Below are 23,561 nucleotides of genomic sequence, written 5' to 3'. Positions count from 1 at the left end.
TGTTCCTCTGTGCCTTGCTATAGCTTGCTACTGCCATAGACTAACCGAGTGTCCTGATTTGGGTTCCCTCAGAAGCTGACCCCAAGACAAACATTTGAGACCAAGTTTATTTGAAAGGTGAAGGGAAACTCAATAGGGGAGTGGGGAAGTGAGAAAGAGAGACCACCAAGACAGCCAAGAAAGAGTCAGTGAGTCCAGGCTGTAGAGGTTGTGCAGCCACCATTTTTCAGTCATAGCAGATGGATAGTTTTCTCTTATCTGCTTATAAGTCTAATTGCAGCATTATAATTAGGAACTCAGTTCGTTCTGATTTTTGTTTCACTGCTGCCGTTGCACATCCTTGTTAGGTACATATCTACAGGAGGCCTTTTTTTCTCCTTCACTCTCTTCTTCTGGTTAACTCTTCTGGCTATGTAATCCTCCAGTCTTAGGGTATCACTTCTTCTAGAAAGCCTTGCTTCACCCTCCTCTCAGGGGTAGGGCTCTTTCTCTGTGGCCCCTGCCTGTCCTATTAGAGATTTTGTCATACTGTATTGCTTTCATTTATTCATGTAATAAATATTTGTTATGTGCCTGGCAGTGTTTTAGGTTCCTGGTGCTTATATTCCAATACCAGAGGTACTTTTATTTGTAATTTTATTTTGATTTCTTATTTACCTGTGTGTTTGCCTCACCTAATCATATCCATTTTGTTTACCATTTATGTCCTTGTCCTTTTAACACAGTGCCTGCCAAATAGAGGGAGAGCAATAAAAATGTGTTGAATTGCATAGAAAAGCACAGTGCATCTTAGTTCAGAATGATTTGATATTTCTATGGCCTTTTCCAAGGAGGAAACTGATCTCTCACCTTTCCATTGGCTGTTTTCATATGACACTGTGCCCATTGAGAGATAAATTGACCCACCTTGCCTGTTGGGGGTATAAGTCTGTTATTGGGTGAGTTAACGTTATTTTGCCCATTATATTTTCTTTTTTCAGGCTGGGGGAATACATCCCTGCCTAGCTGGAGGAAAGGAGGAGAGCATCCGAAGAGGCTGGCAGCTTCATTTTGAAAACACACAGGTGCTGACTGAAGCAGTATAGTGTAATTGATCTCCGATGGCCTTGGCCTGCAGTGACTTGGAGTGGGGCTTGGGTTCCCAGCCAGAGATTGAGGCCCGGTAGCGGTGCTGAGAGCACCAAATCCTAGCCGCTAGACCAGTGGTCAGTGACAAAGGCCTGGCCCTTCAGCTTTGCAGAAATGAATTCCTACAAAGAAAGTAGTGAAACAAGTAAAGTATTTAACAGGAAAAAGAGTACAGTATGTGTGGATAGATACACAAGTGGACTCAGAGTTACTGAGTTGCACCCTCGTGACAGTTTGAATTATTTTTATGGGACATTTCTTCCAGATTTCCTTTGGCCAGTCATTTCGATTTGCTTGGTTCACAGTCCGTATTTGGTAAATCTCAGGATCCTCCCATGTGTGTGCAGGCATCTTTTAGCCAAGATGGATTCTACTGAAAAGGCGTCTGGGTAGAGCATTCCTTGGCATCACTCCCCCTTTGACTTCCCAGAAGCCTTTCTGCACATGTGTGGTTGGGGAGGTCTCCTCACTTTGAGAATGAGAAATATGTGGTCTGGGCAGGGCCCGGCCTTCTCCCTTAATTGTCTTGCTGTTCTTGTCTTGGAGTTTTAGTCCACAGGGAATGAATCTCAAATCATTTTACACTGGAGGGGGGCCCATCTACCTCCTGCCACATAATGATTGTAAGTAGAAGTTCTAGAGTCAAAGTGCCCAAGTTGAAATCCCTGCTCTGCCACTCATTTGCTGTTGGACTTTAGGCTCCAGTTTCTAATGCATAAGTAGGAATAATAATAGTATATACTTCATAGGATAGTGTGTAGATTAAGTAAGATTAACACCTTTAAAATCAACAAATGCCTAGAACGTGGTAAGTGATCAATAAATGTTATCATTGTGATTTGTTCCCATATGTCAGTGCTGGTTCATTTAACAATTTGAGGCTGGCTACAGGAGTCTTTGTGGTGCTCAAAGTAACATTTCAGTGTTCTTCATACAGTGGAAAAATATGGTAAAGGTCTTCATTGTAAACAAACTCTAAATTTTAGACAAATCATGTAAAGTTCACAGCCAGTCCAATTCATGGTCCAGAGACTGGCTATTAAAACAACCACCTAAATCATAAGTTCTTTCCTTCCTTTCTTTCTATTATTAAATATTTAGTGAGTACTCTAGGGGCAGAAAAATTTTCTCTTGCCCTTCTAGGTTCTTTGGCTAGTATAATAGTTATATTTATATAAGGCAGGTTAATAGGAGAAAAACAAATTTAATTATGTATATACAGAAACCCTATAAACATATGAAGACTCAAAAGATAGGGAAGATCCCCTGGAGGAGGAAATAGCAACCCACTCCACTATTCTTGCTTGGGAAATCCCATGGACAGAGGAGCCTGGCGGGCTACAGTCCAGGGGGTCACAAAGAGTCGGACACGACTGAGTGACTGAGCACACGTGCATGTACTCAATTGGAACTTATATAACGTCCTGAGCTAAGGAAAGGGGTGGGAGTCTGGGGATACAGAGAAAAGGAAGGACATTCACAGGAAGGCAGAGGAGAGATTTGGAAAACAAGGGTTGCCCTGTTACGCAAATAAGTTTCTTAGGTAAAAAGGTATCTCTGGTAATAGTTCTCTTCCTGGTACAAGGCCCCTTTCCAATGTAAATTTAGGCAGTTGAGGGGGAGGTAAAGAGCTTTTCCTGAATCTGCTGGATTTTTGATTGCCTTTAGCTCAAAATTATTCCTATGCCAAAATGGCATATTTTGGGTGGCAAAACCTGCTCCCCTTCAAATGCTCTTATGCATTTGGAGGCAGAGATGCCAAGAGGAATGAAATGGATCCTTTTCCTTGAGGATTTCACATGTAAAAGGACAAATTACAGCACACTTTGGGAAGTTCTATAATTGGACACACACATGGCTTGGAGAGCCAGAAGACAGAATGACTAACTCCACTTTGGTGATTTAGGAAAGGCTTCACACAGAGGAGGTGACATTTGAACAACTGTAGCTAGACATAGGCATCATTTAATCACGTGGCTTGAATAGGCATTTGGCTGGAAACCCAGCCGTATAGTGACATTGTCCATTATTTTGGGGGAGCCTGGGTAACTGTATTATCGTTTATAGTACTTATAGCAGCCTTACCAGTTTCTAGTCCTGGAGCCTCTGCCATGGAGACCTATATGGTTGAATAGCCTCATAATGAGGCCCTCTGGTAATATTTAATATGCTAATAGGAGTTCTGAAGCCCAGAACTGCCTTTCCAGTTATTTTTTTAACGTGACTCCATTAGATTAAATAGTAAGCTAGGTAACCACTTTACTGGATCTCCTGCGGCTCTCAATTGCAGAAAGGAATTGGCTAAAGAGCAGCTTTGGGTGGGGTTATGAAATGCTTATGACTGGAGACCTTTAAATTCCAGCTCAGGATGACTTAGCAGCAGCAGCAGCATGATGCCTAAGGCCAGTAAGCTCAAAAACACATGTGGTATGTAACCAGCTGGGAAGAGTTTGGGAGGAATATTGCTGTTGGTGCAGCAGCAGGCAACTTGAGACTTGAGGACCAAGATCTCTCACCCCTGAATTGCCTCCAAAGATAGCAGAACTGAGGCTGGTGACATATAGTACTGACACTGGCACTTCAGTTTTTCAGTCGTGTCTCCCTCCTCTTCCTTCTCAAACTCAGCAGAACCACAGGTCAGCTTTCCGCTTCCATTATGCTGATGATGGGAGGTGAATCTCCCTCTCACAGATACATTTTTTTTTTTTTTTACTGAGCAAGGGCTCACATGGCCACAGTGCAGAAAGCCAAACACTGGCAGCAGGCGTTTGTAACAAAATAAAGGTTTGTTGCAGGGCCAGGCAAGGAGAACAGGCAGCTCATGCTTCCAAAGACCTGAACTCCTTGATGGCTTTCAGGCAGGGGTTTTAAAGACAGTGTTGGGGTGAGGGTCACAGCATGCATGATCTGCTTGTAGATCTTCCTTTGACTGGTTGCTAGTGAGGTAGCTGTGGGGTGTTTCAGGGATCTCCACCTTCTGATTCCAACTAGTCTGGGGTCTACATGCTTGTAGTCAGCATGGAGCCACCATCCTCCACTGGGTAAGGGATCTTAGTTCTGCAGAACAACTCTGAGATAATGCGTCAGATTATCTGTATCACTTTGGGAGGAACTAGGAGTCCTGTGACTCTGTTGTCCACATCATTAACTGCTTTCATCTGCTCTTTGAACTCAAGGAGGCTAGGAGACCAGGACCTTTTTCTACAAACAAGAAACAGGACATGGAGGGGCTTTTGTGTCTGAGAGGGTTCTGCACAGTCCTGCTCAGTTTCAGTCCTTCCTTTTCTATGATACTCCTCAACTTCAGGGAAACAGGTGCAGATTAAGAAAGGGAATAAAGTTTTGGATAGAGCGGTTAATCATAAACTCCACAGAGGAACTTGGTTTTAGGAGGAGTCAGTTTCATGTTCTCCAACAAGCAGAGGAAAAAATGCCATAGAAGTAAATTTGTAGTGTGGCACCCAAAGGCTACTCCCTTAAACCCACACCTCTTCAAGTCCTAAGAAGGAATGTTTAGTGTTCCCACTTCCTTCTCTTAATTGTGCCTAGCTTACTATAATGTTTCCTGAAAATTATCCTCAGTTGACTTAAAAGTCAGTTACTAAATGCTTTTCTGCCCTTACTTACCAAAATTCATTCTGTATTTTGTACTGACCAGATTATTTATGCAAACAGTGGCTCGGTCTTGCCTATACAAAGCCTGGTCCCCTTGGAAGCAGTCATGTGACCAGAGCCCATTACTTGAGTGCTTCCCTTTATCTCTTTGCTGGGAACAGGGCAGGGTTGGGGCAGACAGCTGCGGCTCACGGGCCAGCGCAGCCTCTCCCAGATCTGCAGCTCTGGGCTCGTCTTCCAGGCTGAAAGGCAAAGCCTATTTGAGTTACTTCTTTGTGTGTATGTGTATGTATTTGTTTTTTGATATATTTAATCAAGAGCTCTCCCTGCACAGAGCTGTAGAGATGTGAGATGTATGGAGTGTGTGTGTGTGTATGTAGGGGGATGATCCAGAGAGAGTTGAAATTGTACCTCTTTTCTTTCAGATCTCTGCATCCCTCAGAGAAGTTTTTTCCTGATTTTGTTTCTCTTGAAGCACCTGGGGTGAGGATAAACTTCTACATTGGCCAAACAGAAGAAGCAGGTAATATGTTTGTTTGTTCTTAGGTATTTTGGGCAAGCAGAAGTCTACATTATAAACATACATTGTGTAGCAATGGAATGGGAAATGTGCACTCCTTGAAGTTTATTTCATTGCTTTGCATTTTCTCAGAATGATTTTTCTCGAAGATGGTGATTGCAAATCAGTTGTCATTGTCTTACAAAAGATGTACAGGTGAATTTGCATTCTGAAGCAATGTAGCCTATTTCAAATGAACTCGATACTTGGGAAGACTCTGTGGTCACTTGGGTGAGAGCTAAAAAATGAGAGAAGGGATACTTTGAGAAACTCTTCCAGACCCTTCATAGGCATTGCCCACTACACAACTGAAGATTCAGAAATTTTCCTTGCCCTCTTGTTGCACAGGACCACAGGATTTCCATCTGTCTGTAAAAAAGGGACGCAGAATCCCTTGCAATGTTCAAGATTTCTTTTTGGTGATTTTGTGCTTCTGTAGATCAAATTGGATCCTGAAACCAAAGCACAGCTAACTTTTTGGTGGATAGACATTTTTTTTAAAGCATTAAATAGAATGGATCTTTAGTCCTGCACTGATCAGCTGTGCCATGGAGTCTCATATTTAATTTCTCAGTCTCAGTTTTTTCATCTTTAATACAGAGTGATGATACTCCTTGAAATTTGCTGTGACGATTAACTGGAATAATAGAAATATAAAGTATCCACTGTGCTGGGTAAATAGTCCCTTAATAAACAGTTGTGATTTTAACTGTTATTGTTACTGGTAAAGCGTTTTTTCTTTACCAGTAATAATAAAAAAGCTCTCTTGGGGGAAAAGAGTCCATTTCTTTGTGAATCTACAGTTATCCCAGAACCAGTAGACACCCACAGGGTTTAGTCTCTGGGAGGTCCCCAGACAGTGCATTCTGAAGAAAGAGATAAGAGCAAACAGATTTTGTTTCAACACTTTGACCGCAATAGGTACCACTCATGCATGGCTCTTCTTAACCCCTCAGCTAAGAAGAATTCTGTTCCAGTTTTGTTTTTCCATCCTCAGTCTTCTCATTAGTCTTTAGTACAAGTCTGTAAGGTAAGTGTTTTTATCTCTATTTTCTTATGAGAAAACTGAAGTGCAGAGGAATTAATAACTAGCTGAGAAGAATTTAAACTCTGGTTTGTCTGACTGCTAAACCCCAGTCTCCATTGGGCCAGCATTAGCAGTTATGAATGATAGATGTTCTTGAAATACTTTACCTCAAGAGGGTCCCCTGTTTGGCTGTTTGGGAAAAAGTGAACACTCTAGCTTTTTCTTAGAGATTCATGTTAGAGATACACATTGACATTCAGAAGGTTCTGGGAAGTCCTGCAGTGAAGGAACCTGTTGAATACTGCTTCTCCTGAACTTATTTGATGGTGGGGCTTTTTTTTTTTTTTTTGGTCTAATTTCGAGAATCATAAACCACATAGAATTCTCCCACAAACGTTCTTTGGAAAACCTGGCACTTGGCCTAGCTGCCTCCTGATTACAATCCTGTCTGGGAGAATAGCACACACCCTTGGATAGCTTCTGGTGGTCAGTATGGTTTCCTTGTTTTTCTTCCCCTTTCATGGACCCAGGCATAATCATCAGCTTTGTCTTACAGAATTCCCCTTATTCATTGAAGACCCCAGACAGGAGTACATGCTTATAGGATTATACTGGAAGGGTGGTGGTGGAAGGGGCCCTTCTAGAGCAGTCTGCCAGGGACTCCTCTACCTCCTCTATGCCCCTTCGTCATGTTTAGTCCACAGACCTCAGGCTGTAGAACCTCTGTTTCAGCGGATGCCAAAAAGCATGCTGCAGCAGAGTGAGCCTGAAGAGGTGTCTGTGTTCCATGCTCGTGTCTCATGCTCTGAGCGGGGAGAACTAAACAATTAGATGTGCTCATCTCTCACACTGGGGACTGGGGTTTGTTGCCAGTTGATGACTGGGTTCTGAATTTGGGGTTCTTGGGGCCAGAGCTGGAGTACAGATTTCTCACAGAAGTCAGCATCTCTAGGAAAAGCTGAGTTTCTTGCATGGGAAACCATGCAGTTCACGTCTAGAATGCCAGAGGTGGAGCAGAATCAAGGTCATGGTGGCTGAGGAAGGTGTGGGCCTTCAGTAGAGATGTGCTTAGAAAGAAAACCAAGAATAAGTAAGAACAACTCAGGGAGCCTGGGCTAGTACTTGAAGGGTGCTTGAAGGCCAAGGTTGGATTGGCTCCAAGGGCCATCGTTTGTTCTTTCCTTGTATTTTTGCATTGGGAAATGAATAGTGATTAAATGAAAGGAACTGAACCATGTCAAACAGTCTCGCCCTCCAGTTCTCCCGGCTCCCTCTACTCCTCCCCCGTCCCCCACAGTAGCAGAAACCTTTTAGCAGAAACCTCAGAAGACTTTTCCTTTGGCAGATTATGAGTGAGTGCCAATGATGAGTCACTATTTTATGTTTATGCTTTAGAATCATCCTTGGTGTGTATTGGTAGGGGCAGCAGCACTGAGCAAGTTTCAAGCTGTTTTTGCCAAGATCCACCTTTTTGGTGGTTTTTATCACTGACCATGGTATCCTCAGGTCTTGGTGAAGGCTGCAGAGACTCCCCGCCTCTTGAGCCAGAGAACCCCTTTCAGGCCCTAGGGCATCGTTTCTTCAGACTCCTTTAGCACACTAAGTACTTATCTCCCGCTGACAGAGGGCAGGGAATGGAAGGAGCTTAGATTGTCCCACATAATGGAAAATTCCAAGATCATTTTTATCTGCTTTATACCACCCAGGGTTGTCTTCAAAGGCACTTACATTGCTTCCAAACATGTGTGATTGCAGTCTAGGTTGGGTAGTGTGTGGGAGTAGTGAGTGGCACCTGGCCATAATCAGCTCTTGTTTTGGTGAGAAATAAAATGCGGTGACTCTTCTTTGTTTTGTTTTACCTGTTACCTGAGGAAATTAAATTATTATCAATTAATAATGTAAAAATTCCAATAGCAAATTATTTTTTCTAAATAACCCAAAATTCTCAAACAATTCTCATTTCTTTCTGTCATGATTTAAAATTTTTCTTTAAAAATGAATATATAAGTACTACCCATTTTCTGGTTTAATAAAAGACTTTTGTGTAATTAAATAGCATGTATTTGTGCATGGAATGATGGACTAATAATTACTTTTAGCATTCATTTTTTAAAGGGCCCTGGATTACAAATATTTATTCTCTCATTCATTCATTCATTCATTCACTTGGCATTTTTCAAACACCTGCTACGTGAAAGGCACTGTGTAGGTGCCAGAGATTCAAGGAGTATTTAGAAAGAAAGGTATCCATGGAGCTTACAATCTAGCAGAAATATACTCAAGTTTGATGCTTTTTAGTTCTTAGTGAATCTTTTATATGGACTTTTGTTTGTTGTGTAATGAGTTGACTGAGGAGTGGCTGAGAACCGAATGCCTTTAGAGAGAGAAATTTTTTTCCTGGGGAAAAAATTGAGTTTGAAGTATATCACTTCCTGTCATTGCATCAGTGTTGCCTACTCAGTGTCTAACTCTGTGTATTCGTAAAACGGGGTAGACAAAAGTAGTATAAAAATGGAAGCAGAGCCCAAGGGAGATATGCAGAGCAGTGTTTCTCAGACTGAGATATGGGGAGTGCTTGTGTCAAAGTTCCATGAAGGGTGTATTTTTAATTGCAAATTCCTAGGCCCCCTTGGACTGCTTGAATCCAAGTATTGGCAGTAATACTTGGATTGTATTGGGAGTGTGCCTTTTAAAATAATCTCCCCTGGTAAGTTTTGCAGTGCTCATGTAGGAGAGTATGGATCTAGGCACATGGAGAAACTCTCCAGGACCAAATGTCCTACTTCAAAGGTTGAGGAAAAATCCAGCAGACATGCTCTCATAGGCACTGTAGATAACCTTTGAGAAATGTCTGAGGATGGAGAGAACAGAGGCAATGGGTAAATAGTGCTTCAGTTTCAAAAACAAGAAAAGAGTAGATCCCAGAAGCCACTACCTTATAAGCCTGACATGACCTCTGGAAAAATTCTGTTCCAAACAGATGGAGTCAAAGCATTTAGAGGAAAATATGATAATCACTAGGCATCGTTGTGGGTTTGCTGGAACATTGTTTCCAGTAGAGAATGTCAAGCTCTGCTGCACATTAGAATTACCTGGGGAGCTTTTAATACTCTCGATGCCCAAACTGCACTCAATACCAGTGACATCAGAATCTCTGGGGATGGGACCCAGGCATCACTATTCTTCAAATCCCCAGAGACTCTTAATTTGTTGAGGTGGCCTCTGAGCATTGAGAGTTTTAAAAGCTTCCCAGGTGATGCTAATATGCAACAGACTTTGACAGCTGGTTTGTTTATATGACGTTAGGTAAGTATCTTGGTTTTCTTGCACTGTGTGTAAATTCTAGGTAATTTTAAAAGTCTCTGTGACCTTTAAAGTGGCTGCCCAGGTGGTGCTAGTGGTAAAGAACTTGCCTGCCAATGCTGGAGACATAAGAGATGCAGGTTCAATCCCTGGGTGGGGAAGATGCCCTGGAGGGTAGCATGGTTGTCCACTCCAGTGTTCTTGCCTGAAGAATCCCATGGACAAAGGGGCCTGGAGGACTGCAGTCCATGGGGTTGCAAAGAGTCAGGCATGACTGAAGAGACTTAGTACGCACACATGCACCACCTTTAAATGTCTATGATTCTGTTACTAAATAAAAATAATGGCAAACTATTTTCCTTTCTTTCTTCCTCTCTCCCTCCCCTCCTTCCTTCTGCCTTCCTCTCCTCCTCCTCTTTATCTTCTGCTGTTGCTGGCTAGCCTGGAATATGTGTGTGTGTTAGTTGTTCAGTTATGTCTGACTCTTGCGACCCCATGGACTGTAGCCCTTCAGTCTCCTCTGTCCATGGATTTCCCAGGCAAGAATACTGGAGTGGGTTGCCACTCCCTTCTCCAGAGGATCTTCCCGATCCAGGGCTCAAAGCCAGGTCTCCTGCACTACAGGCAGATAGGTTCTTTACCGTCTGAACCATGAGGGAAACCCAGCCTGGAATGTAAGGTGTCAGATTATGTATCTTAATTTCATTAAAATATTTAGCAAAATTTCCCAATACATCTTATAGATAAGTAAGTGGATACTTATGATGGGTAAATTTGCCACCTGACTAAATGAATATGCTGGGAGAGTGTGACTGCAATGGGTCTGTACTAACCTTGGAGATTGGTCTGGAGTGGAATGCCACAAGGGTTTTCTGCCCTTGAAGCTGACCCTATTAACATTTTTTACTCATGATGTGGATAAGAGAGACATGTAAGAAATGCCTATCGAATTTGGAAATAACCCAAAGTTTAAGAGAGTTAATTAATTCCATAACCCATAGTTTAGGAGGGTTAATTAATTCCGTAATAGAATCAAGCCTAGCTCTGATCAGAATATCTGTTTATTAAGGTTATAGTTGTTTTAAAAATATTTCCATAATTCAAATATTTTCCTCATTTCTTTCTGCCCCTTTCTTTCATTGATTCACATTTTGAAGCTTTTAGTGTAGTACTAAAAGAAAAATAGGCAGGCTTGGCAGAGTCCCAAGTCAGTTGTTCTCTTTGTTACTATCAAGAAATGCAAATAGATTAGCTCAGCTGGTTTGGAGCATCATGAAATAAAGGAAACATCCCACAAGTCATGAGGTGGGGTTACTATAGAAAGGAATTTAGTTGAAAACTCCCATGGGATGGTTGTGAAAGATCCAATATAGCAGTCTCAGCTAACCCATCAAAAGGCCCGGTCAGTGTGAGGGCAGACTTTGGAGGGGCCTCAGAAATGCCTGGAGAGCTTGTTTGAAAAGGGCATTTTTCTAGGGAGGCCTTCAGCCTCTGTTTTTTTAAAGCAAGTATGCCAACTGATTCTGAGAAACAGTGTCAGAGAACTCATTGTTGACTAAAAAAGATGCACAGCATGAGAGTTGTGAGCTAAGTTTTATTTGGGGCAAAATGAGGACTGCAGCCCAGGAAACAGCACCTCAGATAGCTCTGAGAGACTGCTCCAAAGAGGCAGGTCAATATATAAGACTTCGGTGAATGGGGAGTTTAATGCAATCAAACACTTATTTTACAAAAGGTTTTCTGCTAGTCATGAGCTGATGTCATCATAAGGGGATTTAGTGCTTTTCTGGGCTTTTTTAGATATGAAGAGATGCAAGGATTGGGATCATGAAATCAGTTCCTGAAAATAGCTGACTGTCTAGAGGCCTGTTCCACTAGTTTCCCTGGAGGACAGAGTGCCTCACTCTCCACCCTGAACTCCCTTTAGGGTGTGTCGAAGGTCAACAGCCGCAGCAGCACGGGATTCAGTCTCAGCAGAAGCTGACTGCAAATGCCCTTGACAAGCCCCAATTTGTAGTTGACATCATTTTGGTTTGAATTTTGGCATAACTGTATAAATATGTTGTCTCATAGTCATTTTCCAATTTGTGTATTTAAAAGCCTAGATAGATATAGTAATAACTATTTTGAGCTTAAAACCAAAGCTGTTAATTTGTGTCAGATCCTTCATAGTGCCTTACCTATATTTCAATTATAAAATTGTTTGCTCTTAAATTTCCATTTTACTTTTCATTTTAATGCTTTATTTTATAGAGTATTGATCTGACCTAGACACGGGCAAGCTATAATTTATGTGTTGCAGAAATGCAGCCTATATCTGCTGTGTTGCTGCTGCTGTGTTTTGGAAAATAAATCAGGATTAGATTATGTCTGATCACTTTCCACATCACATGATGAACAGCAGTTGAGGAGAAGCAAAAAATGAATCCTGCTGAGCAGCCCGTAGATACCTTGTTGTTAACGGGCGCTTTCCTCCCCACCTTGTGTGTCTTCCTCCTAGGATCTGTGACCCAGGTGAATCAGTCAGAAGGGGCTCTTCACAGCGCAGAGAGAAGCACTTTTCACACTGTTTTAGAATGAGAAGTTGAATTCATGAACACACCTAATTTAGAAGACATGGGCTGTGGCACTTCATCTGCAACAAAAGACAAGAAATCTGAGAAAGGTGAGTTCCAGGAGTGTGCCTGCCTTCCTGAATGAAAAGGGGAGGGCGAGCTGGGTTCATCCTCTGCCCCTTTCTCAATTACTCACATGGTTCTCAAGCTGCCCAGAGAGATTTTTCACCAGACATCATCACTCGAACTGAAGGTTAAATATTGGGATAATGTTGGTAACTACCTTTAGGAAGAGGTAGCTCTGAATTTATAATGTGCCATAAAGTATTATCTGAGAGATATTTTATGTTTGATTTGATTTCAGTTGAAAATGTACCAATATAAAATCTCAATTTAAAACTCAGTGGCAGGGAACAAGAAAGCCTCTCTGTAAATTTATATCTATTTATTCAATACACTTATAAATAGCTCTATCCATACCTATGTGACATTTGGTAGCATCATTAAATTTTTATTAGATTTTATAACTCAGTGATCAGATTATTATTTATAGCTGTTCAGTACAGAACCTCATGAAAAAAAAAAGAACTTCATGAGATTTGCTTCATGTTTTCAGAATGTTCTAGGTAGAATTTGAGAAATGCTAGATCATCTGCTTCCCCAAAAGTATGTTGTTTCTAAATAGATGATGTGCCCCCCCCACTACCCCCCATGTAATTAGAGGCTTCTGTATTTCCTTTGTTTACTTTGTACTGAGGTTCTTTCTCACAGATACTAGAATCTAGTTGAAACTCACTTGAATGTTTCTTTAATAGACATAGTCTCCACATGCAAATTAAACCCAAAACAAACAGGCTAGGATGATTGTGTGAATAACTTGCTCTTAAACTCCATTCCTGTGTTATTTTGGTTGTATTAATAGATAATTTTCCCAGTTTCTATTCCACATCTTTGTTTTAGCAGTTCACTCAGGCTTAACATGCAGAGTTTAGGATACAGAGTATTCTATCCTAATTAGTGTGGGATGTTTTCCTTTGGAAATCAAATGCTGGTCTCCCTCCCAGCTGACTTAATGCCAGTGAGTTAGCAAATTAATCCTTGACAGTAGAGTAACAGAGATGCACTAAGTCTTTGAAATCTGTAAGCATGTCATGAAATAAATCTTTCAAGAGCTCCAACTGAACTAATTCCATGGTAGTAATTTATTGTGAGAGTAGAGATTACACAGATTTTTTAAAATGTAGCCAGATTTCTTAGGTTAAAAAAAAAAAGCCAAGCCCAACATGTAAATGTAGATTCTTTTTCTGAAATGCATTTCAGCTTTTGAAATGTTGCATGTAAATGAAAACATTAATTTTGAATTTTCGGTTGCTGTTTCTTGTAAATAATTTATTGAGATGAAATTCATGTAAGACAAAATTAACCATCTGAACAATTCAGTGGCATGTATACAAAGCTGTGTAACCACCACTTTCCTCTAGTTCTCAAACTTTTCCATCACTGCAAAGTAAAATCCCTTATTTATTAATCAGTTTCTGCATATTTCCCTCTTCCCTCAGACCCTGACAACTGCCAATCTGTATTCTTTTTCTATGAATTTACCTGTTCTGGACATGTCATGTAAATAGAATCATAGATGATATGACCTTTTCCTCTGGCTTCCTTTACTTAGCATAATGTTTTTGAGGTTCATCCATGTTGTAGCATGCATCAATATTTCATTCCTTTTTAAGGCTGGATAATATTTCATCATGTGTATGTATTACATTTTTTTTGTATCACATTTTTTAGTCCATTCATTTGATGGACATTGGGTTTTTTCCACCTTTTTAGCTATTGTGAATAGTGCTACTATGCACATGAGTGTATGTATACTTATTTGAGTCTGTGTTTTCAATTCTTTTGGGTATATACCTAGTAATGAAATTTCAGGGTCATTTGGCTATTTTGTGGTTGACTTTTTAAGGAAATGACAAACTGTTTTCCTGGATCACTTTTTAATAATAGCAGCTTTATTGAGATATAATTCACATACTACACAATTCACCAGTTTAAAGTATAAAATTCAGTGACTTTTTTGGTATATTGATACAGCTGTATAAACCATCACCACAATCAATTTTGGAACATTTTCATCCCCCTGCTCCCCAAACCAGTAGCAGTTACTCTCCTACGCTATACCTCCCCAGCCCTAGGCAGTCACAAATCTACCTCTGTCTGTAAATTTGGGCTGTTCTGGACATTTCATATAAACATAATCAGACAATATGGGGTCTTTCATGTCTGACTTCTTTTATTCAGCATAGTGTTTCAAAGTTTATCCATGTCATGTCATGAATCAGAACTTCATTCCTTTGTATTGCTGAATAATATTCCATTGTATGAATATGTAACCTTGTATTCATCCATTCATCAATTAATGGGTATTTAGATTGTTTCTACTTTTTTACTATAGTGAGCAATGCTACTATGAACATTCATATACAAGTTATTATGTAAATACATGTTTTCAGTTCTCTTGGTTATAGACCTTTGAGTAGAATTGCTGGGTCATTTGGTAGCTCAATGTTTAACATTCTGAGAAACGTCTAAACTTGTTTTCCCAAGTGGCTACACCATTTTGTATCCCTGTCAGTAAGGTATGAGTGTTCTTATTTCTCCATATCCTCAGCCACACTTGTTATTGTCTTTCCTTTTGATTATAACCATCCTAGTGGATATGGAGTGGTATCTCATTGGGGTTTTTATTTGCATGCCCCTAATGACTAAAGATGCTGAGCATCTTTTCATGTATTTATTAGCCATTTGTAGATCTTCTTTGGAGAAATGTCTGTTCAGATCATTTGCTAATTTTTAAATTATTTTTTGTAAGACTTTAAAATATATTCTAGTTACAAGTTCCTTATCAAATGTGTGATTTGCAAATATTTTTACCCATTCAGTGGGTTGTCTTCTCATTTTCTTGATAATGTTCTTTGAAGCACAAAAGTTTTAGTTTTGATGAAGTCCAGTTTATTTTTTCTTTGGTTACTTGTGCTTTTGGGTCAAATCCAAGATTATTTGTACTTCTGTTTTCTTCTAAGAATTTTTTAAAAATTATTTATTTATTGGCTATATTGGATCTTCTTCACTGTGTGCTGGCTTTCTCTAGTTGCACTGAACAGGGGCTACTCTCTAGTTGTGGTTTGTGGGCTTCTCGTTGCAGTGGCTTCTCTTGTTGCAGAGCACAGGCTCTACGTGCATGGGCTTCAGTAATTGTGGCTCCAGGGTTCTAGAGCGAGGCTCGGGTAGTTGTGGTGCGCCAGCTGAGTTGCCTTGCGGCATGTGGGATCTTCCTGGACCAGGGATCCAACCTATGTCCCCTGCATTGGCAAGTGGATTCTTAACTATTGGATCACTAAGGATGCCCAATAATTTTGTATTTTTAGCCCTTCCATTTAGTTCTTGATCAATTTTGAGTTAATTTTCATATATGGTGTGAGGAAAGAAAGTGAAAGTGAAAGTTAAGTCGCTTAGTTGTGTCCGACTCTTTGCGACCCCGTGGACTGTAGCCCACCAGGCTCCTCCGTCCATGGGGTTCTCCAGTCAAGAATACTGGAGTGGGTTGCCGTTTCCTTCTCCAGGGGATCTTCCTGACCCAGGGATTGAACCCAGGTCTCCCGCACTGCAGGCAGACGCTTTAACCTCTGAGCTGCCAGGGAAGCCCCGGTATGAGGTGGGGATACAAATGTATCCTTTGGATGTGAATAGTTGTCCCAACACTATTTGTTGAAAAGATTATTTTTTCCCCATTGAATGATCTTGGCACTCTTGCCAAAAGTCAGTTGACCATAAATGTCAGGGTTTTATTTCTGGATTCTCAATTCTGTTCCATTGATCTATATGTCCAATCCTGTGTCCTGCCTGGACCATCCAATATGTCCAGCCAATATCACACCATCTTGATTACTGTAGATTTTGTAGAAAGTTTTGAAATTGGAGGTGTGAATCCTTCGACTTTCTCTTTTTCAAGATTGTTTTGGCTGGGTCCCTTGCATTTCCATATAAATTTTAGAATCAATTTCTTAAAAGAAACCAGCTGGAGTGTTGGTGTGGATTATTTTGAATCTGTAGATCAATTTGGGAAGTATTCTTAAACAGTTAAATCATCTGATTCATGAACACGGGGTATCTTTCCAGTTATTTAGGTCTTTAATTTCTTTCAATGATGTTTTGTAGTATTCAGAGTTTGAGTTTCACTCTTCTTTTGTTAAATTTAACCCAGGTATTTATTCTTTTTGATGCTATTGTAAATGATATTGTTGTCTTTTTTTTAAAATTTAAATTTATTTATTTTAATTAGAGGCTAATTACTTTACAATATTGTATTGGTTTTGCCATACATCAACATGAATCCGCCATGGGTGTACATGTGTTTTCTTCATTTTTGGGGTGTTCATTGCAAGTGTGCAGAAAAACAGTTGGTCTTTGAATGCTGATTGATTGTATATCCTGAGACTTTGCTAAGCTCATTTATTAGCTCTAATAGATTTTTAGTGGATTTCTTAGGATTTTCTATTTATAAATCATGTCATCTGCAAATAAAGGTAGTTTTGCTTCTTCCTTTCTATTCTTTGCCTTTGATTTCACTTTCTTGCTTGACTGTCCTGGCTGCAATCTCTGTTACTGTTAAATAGAAATGCAAGAGTAGGCTTCCTTGTCTTGTTCTTGATCTTAGGGGGAAAGCATTCAGTCTTTCACCTTTAAGTGTGATATTAGCTGTGACCTTTCTTTTTTTATGGATGCTCTTTATCAGGTTGAGGAAGTTTATTGATTTTTTTTTAATTAAAAAATGATATTTAACTTTGTCTAATGCCTTATCTGCATGTATTGGGAAGATCATGTAGTTTTGTTTTTTATTCTGTGTTATTGAGTATATTAATTGAATTTCAGATATTGAACTAAATTTGTATTCTTGACATAAATCCCACTTGATCATGGTATATAATCTTTTTTATATGTTACTGAATTCAGTTTGCTAGCATTTTGTTTAAGATTTTTGCTTCTATATTCAAGAGATATATTGGTCTCTATTTTCCTTTTCCTTTGATGTCTTTGTCTGAATTTGATATCAGGGTAGTACTAGTCTTACAGAATGAGTTGGAAAGTATTCCATCTCTTCTATAGTTTAAAAGAGTTTGTGAAGAATTAGAATTAATTCTTTAAACGTTTGGTAGAATTTGTCAGTGAAGCCATCTGGGCATGGGCCTTTCTTTGTGGGTAGTTTTTTGATTACTTTTTCTACTCTTTACTTGTTATAATAAAGTATATTGTCATATTTTCTATTTCTTCTTGAGTCATTTTCAGTAGTTTGTGTCCTTGAAGAACTGGTTCATTTCATCTCGTCAGGGAATGTTTAACAGGAGGATTCCTATGTGCTGTTTCTCACAAGTCCTTTGTTTCTTTTTAAGTGGAACAGCACGCTGCTCCCAGGAACTGAGGTCATTATGTGAGGCAGGCTTGAATCTCCTTTAGTAAACATTCTCTTTACGACAAAACTGCTTAGTCTCGATCCCCTTTCTTGAGATATGGATTGTCTCCTGACCTTGTGACCATTATTAATCCCTTGTTCCCTTGGTAACAGTTGCTGTACATTTGGTTTTCTGATCTTTATCATTGTCAAAAGGAACTTCTTGTACCACAGCCTTTATATACTCACAGAGAAATCATTAAAACACCTTTGCTCCATCAGAGCTTGGGGTCCCCGTGTCTTTCTTTCTCTCTCTCTCTTTCTCCCTCCCTTCGGCTCTCTCTTTCGCTTTCTTATCATCAACTCTGGACCGCCAGGTCCCGGTCCATTAAAGGACCCCAACAAATGGCGCCCCAGAACAGGGACACTGGTATATGTGGCATTTTGGTCGGAGGGACTCGGGACCTATTGAGGTCGGTAAGTACTAAGACATGGGTCAAACGGCTGGAAAGCCCCATCATTTCTCTACTTTACTTCACCATTTGTTTAAAGCTCAGGGACTTTTGGTTTAGCGCCAATGAATAGAGGCTTGCTTTCAAACAGTGGTTAAATGTAATCCTTGATTCCCTGATAAATGCAGTTTTGATTTAGAAATTTGGCACTGGGTCAAAGAAAATGTTGAATGAGCCGCCAAGCAAGGAAAAAATATTCCAATTGATTTCTAGCCCTCAACGATATTCAACAACAGACAGAACACTTATTGCATGAATATGAATTAGATGATAAAACTTTACAAAAGGCCCAATTAGAACAACATGAAATATTTCAAAATTTTCTTACTAGCCCTGCCCCGGCTGCTCCAAATGCTCCTCCTCTGCTAACAGGCGCAACTCCAAAAGTCTCTCCTTTGTTAGAACCTAATGAAAGTTATACTAATTTTTTAGCGAGATTAGAAACTGCTATTTCCCATACTGTAATCAGAGAAGAAACCAAGAAACAGCTAGAGAAATTACTTGCTTATGAGAATGCAAATCAGGAATGTCAGAGAGCTATCGCTGCAATTCATGAGACTGGGACTATTACTGATTATTTGAAGGCTTGTCACAATCTAGGATCAGAAACTCAAAAGATGCAAATGCTAGCTGAAACAATGGCTACTACCTTTAAAAAGGGAAATGAAGGATGCTTTACATGTAGAGATAAAAACCATTTAAAAAGGGACTGCCCTAAGAAGGCTAATAAAAAACCTCCAAGAATTCGCCCTCACTGCCATAGAGGAATGCATTGGGCCAAAGACTGTAAATTTAAATTTGATATTGATGGAAAACCTATTCCAGGGAACTCCAAACAGGGGACCCCCCTGGTCCCCTACAACAAAAACCAGGGGCAAATTCTATCTTTTCCCTCAAACCATCAACATCCAGCAATGCTACCGTTAATATACCAGCCCTAGATGATTTTTTCCTTTACCCTTAAGCAGTCCCTTCTAGAGTACCTGCTGGACTTTTTGGACCCCTGCCTCCACAAACCTTCAGTCTTTTATTTGGCTGATCTAGTTTGGCTTCTAAAGGAATTACTGTTCACCCTGGAATAATTGATTCAAATTATAAAGGAGCAATTCAAATTATGATGTCATCTCAGATTCTATGGCAATTCTAAAAAGGGGACAAAATTGCTCAATTACTTCTTTTGCCTTACATTTCTATTCACTCCTCTAATAATGTATGGACAAGCAGATTCAGCAGTACAGATGAAAGACAATCCTTATGGACATCATTGGTATCTGAATATGCCCAACCAAATATAAATATCAAAATTAATAATAAAAGATTTTCTAGTCTCCTCGACACTGGATCTAATATTACTATTATTTCCAAACACTTATGGCCCAAATCCTGGCCTATACAAAAGGTCTCTTGCCAAATTGCAGGAATTTCTCAAATCAAAGTACAAGAAATTTATCAAAATTTTCAAATCTACCCATATGAAAGACAAAAAGGCCAACCTACAACATTAAGACCTTATGTGATAAATGCACCCCTTAATCTAATAAAAAGAAACAAAGGACTTGTGAGAAACAGCACGTAGGAATCCTCCTGTTAAACACTCCCTGACATCATCTGAATTATTTCTTAGCACATACTTGTTCAGAGTCTTCCCTTATTCTTTTTAGTCTTCCATTATCTTTTGTTGAATATATCAATCAATGTTTATTATAAATTCCATAGTAATCTATGGAAACTGATACAATGTGTTTATTTATATTTACCATAAAAAGTTTTTCTCATTCAAAAATATAAGATTGAGAAAGCAACTGGAAATAATAATCATCATTCTGCTACCCAGTTTTTTTTTTATATAGTGTATATTTTTGATCATCCTAAATAGTAATTTTTTTATAGCCTTGCTTTGGCACTGAGACATGATTGTGTAAACATTTCTCAAATTGTTATGCTTTGTAAACATTTTAGCCATTGCTAAATGTCTCATTAGTGGATAGGCCATAATATAATTAATTATTCCTCAATATTTGACATTTAGGTTTGAAGAATTTACATTGAATAATTTCTTCATGTAAAGATTTTTCCTTATTTTGGGTTATTTCCATATTTAGGTGATTTGACATGAAATTTCTGTGTCAAGGGCTATGAAAGTTTTGAAAGATTTCTTGATAGAAAAGAATAGTTATTATTTCCTTATTACTAACTGTATTATAGAGTATTGACAATATTCTACATATATTTTATTTAGTCCTTGCAGTAAACCTGAGTAAAGTGTTATCATTACTTTTTGTACTGAGGAAGAATCTTGTGCTCAGTGATTAGGTAAGTACTTGTCAAGGTTATCCCCGAGTTGGGATTTGAACCCAGGGAGTTCTGAATACAGTGTTTTTTGCCATCAACCATTACACCCTTTCATGGTGCCTTCCAAAATTGCTGTTCTTGGAAACTAGCTAAATGTATGCATGTAAAGTACCTTTTATTTGCATAGTGCTTTTATAGTTGGACAAAATCTTTCACATATATTTGATCTTCACAACCTGTGAAGGATTGTTCTCAATTTGCAGAAAAGGAAACTGAGGCTTTGAGAGGCAAAGTGATTTGCTTAAGACATAACTAGTAAGTGGCAGAGCCAGGCCTAGAGCTTACCTCTGACTAGTGTGATGGATTTTTTCCCCACCTTGGTCATTGAGCCCCACTGCAGCATTCTGCCTCCAGAGTATCATGGCATTTTTGAGAAAGAATAGCCTACATATAAAATTGAGGCTATCCCTTTCTTGTGGGCTATCTGCCTTCCATGTAGAGAAGTAGCATTGTTGTTGTGTTATTGTTGTTAGTTTGATTCTTTTGTGATATGCAGTATGGGAGAGAATAGTTGTTGCCAAAACTCTTGGAGGAAGCTTTGATTAATTTCGTTTTCTTCATGAGGAAATGGAGACTTAGATTAAAGAGCTGCCCAAAGTCATGTACTAGTTGATGTCTGAGTCTGAATTGGAACCAGCTCTGACAGATACCAAAGTTCATGCTCCTTTTGATATGCTGCCCTGACATGTAAAACTGGAATTTATCCAAAAAAACAGAAATTAAACATTGTAGTTTCCTTCTCCTGAATTTCACTTTACACTTAAAGTTTTATATTGATGGGTTTTGAATGAATAATCTATTACCTTTTATTTTTTCCTGTAGAGCACTTTGAAAACACTATATTTTCTTTTATTTCTTCCCTTGAGACCACTTAGAAATGCATTTATTCATTTAAGTGCTAGGTCTCCTACAAAGGCTATCTAGCATTTTTGGCTTTGAAGTTTGATGCTTTTAAGCTATGACAATGGAAATTTTCTCTAATGGATATTGTTCTCTTAAAAAATATTTGTCCTCTATTTTTGCCTAAAAATGTAAAAATACTAAATAGCAATCTGTTAGAAAAATAAAATTCAACATAGCAAATTTAAAGATCTTATTGGCTTTATTGAATGATTCATGAATCAGGCAGCATTCCATCTAGAAAACAGAAAAGAACTTCAAAAAGCTGCAGAAAAGGAGAGATTTTTAAAGTCAGAAAGGGAGTGGGACAAGGAAATCATAAATGAAAAGAATTATTTCAGGCAAGGTCAGCTTCCTTTGGGGAAAAACAGGGGTCTATCAGGTTGATTACCTCACTAGTGCTGGCCAGAAAATTCTAGACAGGTTAAGATTACATTCCTAGGAGAGGCTGAAAATGCAATTAGGTTAGGTACTAAGTTTCTGTTTGCTGACATGGAGCTTAGCACAAGTGACTCCATTTGGGGCCTGTTGCCTCTTTTTTTTTTTTTTTTTAACCAATTCCCCTGTTTTCATCAGACTCTCAGCCTGAAAGATATGAAACAAAACAAAACATTAGTACCACTCCCAGCTAATCTCTGAGTTCTTACAATTTTTGTTGATCTTTTGTGTGCTATTCACAGGTCAATGTTATTTGCTTAATCTCTGTGATATGCACAGGCCATGACTTCACGTTCACAATTTTTAAGTCTGTCATTTTCTTTATTCCTTTTCTGATGTTCCAGTGCTAGAGAGTTCATTTGCTTAGTGATGAATGGCTGCAATCATTCTTTTAAAGCTTTTTAGAGGATACAGTGTTCCAGGGAGACTACTGTGATTATGATAAGCAGGATAATTCCCAGTGTTTGCGGTATACTTCAAAACCATGGTGCCCAAGACGCAAACCAATCAAAATCAAATAAGTCAAGGAAAGACCCTTGAAGGATTTACGTTTTTAAGTGACTTGTTCCGTGATCTTATGTAGCTGAGTTTCAACTTTGCCAGAAATGTTAATCTAGGTGCAGCAGATGGTGTTGGCCACAGCAGACACTTCTCTTACAAAGCTGAAAGATAATCAAGAACTATCCATCAACGGGAATTTGCCATATGACTCAGGGAACTCAAACCGGGCCTCTGTAACAACCTAGAGGGGTGGGATGGGGAGGAAAGTGGGAGGGAGGTTCAAGAGGGAGGGGACATATGTATACCTATGGCTGATTCATGTTGATGTTTGGCAGAAACCAACACAATTCTGTAAAGCAATTATCCTTCAATTAAAAAAAATTTTTTAATTAAAAAAAAACACATAATCAAGGGCTATCCAATTACCAAGAGCAACTTTGGCCATAGAGTCTCAGGATTTTCACTGGGCAGCTTTTCCTTTAGCAACAAATTCTGCAGTAAGATAAAGAGTTTAGGAGAGATTCCTGATCATAGCCTATTTACATTTATTTCTGACCAGGGAAGTAGGGACCAGCCAAAGAAAGCAAATCCTAAATCATGAAAGCCTCCTGGTAGGTTCTTTATAACTTGACAATGCAAATTCAGGGGAGTTGACCAATGAGGTGTCTCTGTGAACAGTTAGGGGAACAGTTAGGTCACCTAAGAGATATTGCCCAGTTATGCACAGTCATCTAGGTATTCATAGACCCAAGGAGAATGTTAATCACCATGGACAAAGATAAATCCTGTCAGGGCACAAACTACTTCCAATAAGGTAGTACTGTAAAGAGACAGCTCAGGTTTTTTGATGATGACAAATTTAGCAGTGAAAGGTTATCCCTCCCCTTGGCAATGGGCTGGGAGATACTGGGGATGGTGTTACCTTTCCAGGCCAATCCTAGAGTGAAGGAAAGAAAGAGAAGAAAGGGTTTCATGTTTAAAGTATGAAGTCTGCTTTTTTAAAACTTTTTTGGCTGCCCTTTGAGGCATGTGGGATCTTTGTTTCCCCGACCAGAGATTGAACCTGTGCCCCCTGCAGTGGAAGAACAGAGTCTTAACCGCTGGATCACCAGGGAAGTCCCTAAGTATGAAGTCGTGATCCAACATCTTGGGAGAAAGCAGTCCATATTAATATCAGCTATTTGTCTTTTTGTCAGTCTGATTTGGAAGTCGCTAGCATTTG

The 23,561-nt window shown here is 39.3% G+C and overlaps 1 protein-coding gene across 8 annotated transcripts in view; it reads left to right on the top strand.

Moving 5' to 3' along the window:
- Positions 1–23,561, top strand: part of PPEF1 (protein phosphatase with EF-hand domain 1) — a 157,087-nt gene that overhangs the window by 27,557 nt on the left and 105,969 nt on the right. For 2 of the 8 annotated variants that reach the window (XM_061408027.1, XM_061408028.1), the window contains 4 exons: positions 981–1,064; positions 5,169–5,266; positions 6,259–6,332; positions 12,133–12,297. Coding sequence is in view for 4 of the 8 variants with exons in the window: in XM_061408023.1 (XP_061264007.1) it covers positions 12,225–12,297 (73 nt within the window). In the remaining 4 variants the exon portion in view is untranslated. Of the gene's footprint in view, positions 1–980; positions 1,065–4,920; positions 5,029–5,168; positions 5,267–6,258; positions 6,333–12,132; positions 12,298–17,648; positions 18,114–23,561 lie in introns of those variants that run through there. The other 6 variants (XM_061408031.1, XM_061408024.1, XM_061408029.1 and 3 more) reach the window with 5 other exon arrangements.

Source organism: Bos javanicus, chromosome X (assembly GCF_032452875.1).
Source record: "Bos javanicus breed banteng chromosome X, ARS-OSU_banteng_1.0, whole genome shotgun sequence".
In the NCBI taxonomy this organism is placed as follows: domain Eukaryota; kingdom Metazoa; phylum Chordata; class Mammalia; order Artiodactyla; family Bovidae; genus Bos; species Bos javanicus.
The sequence above is the reverse complement of the archived record's forward strand: the minus strand, read 5'-3'. Positions and strand labels throughout refer to the sequence as shown.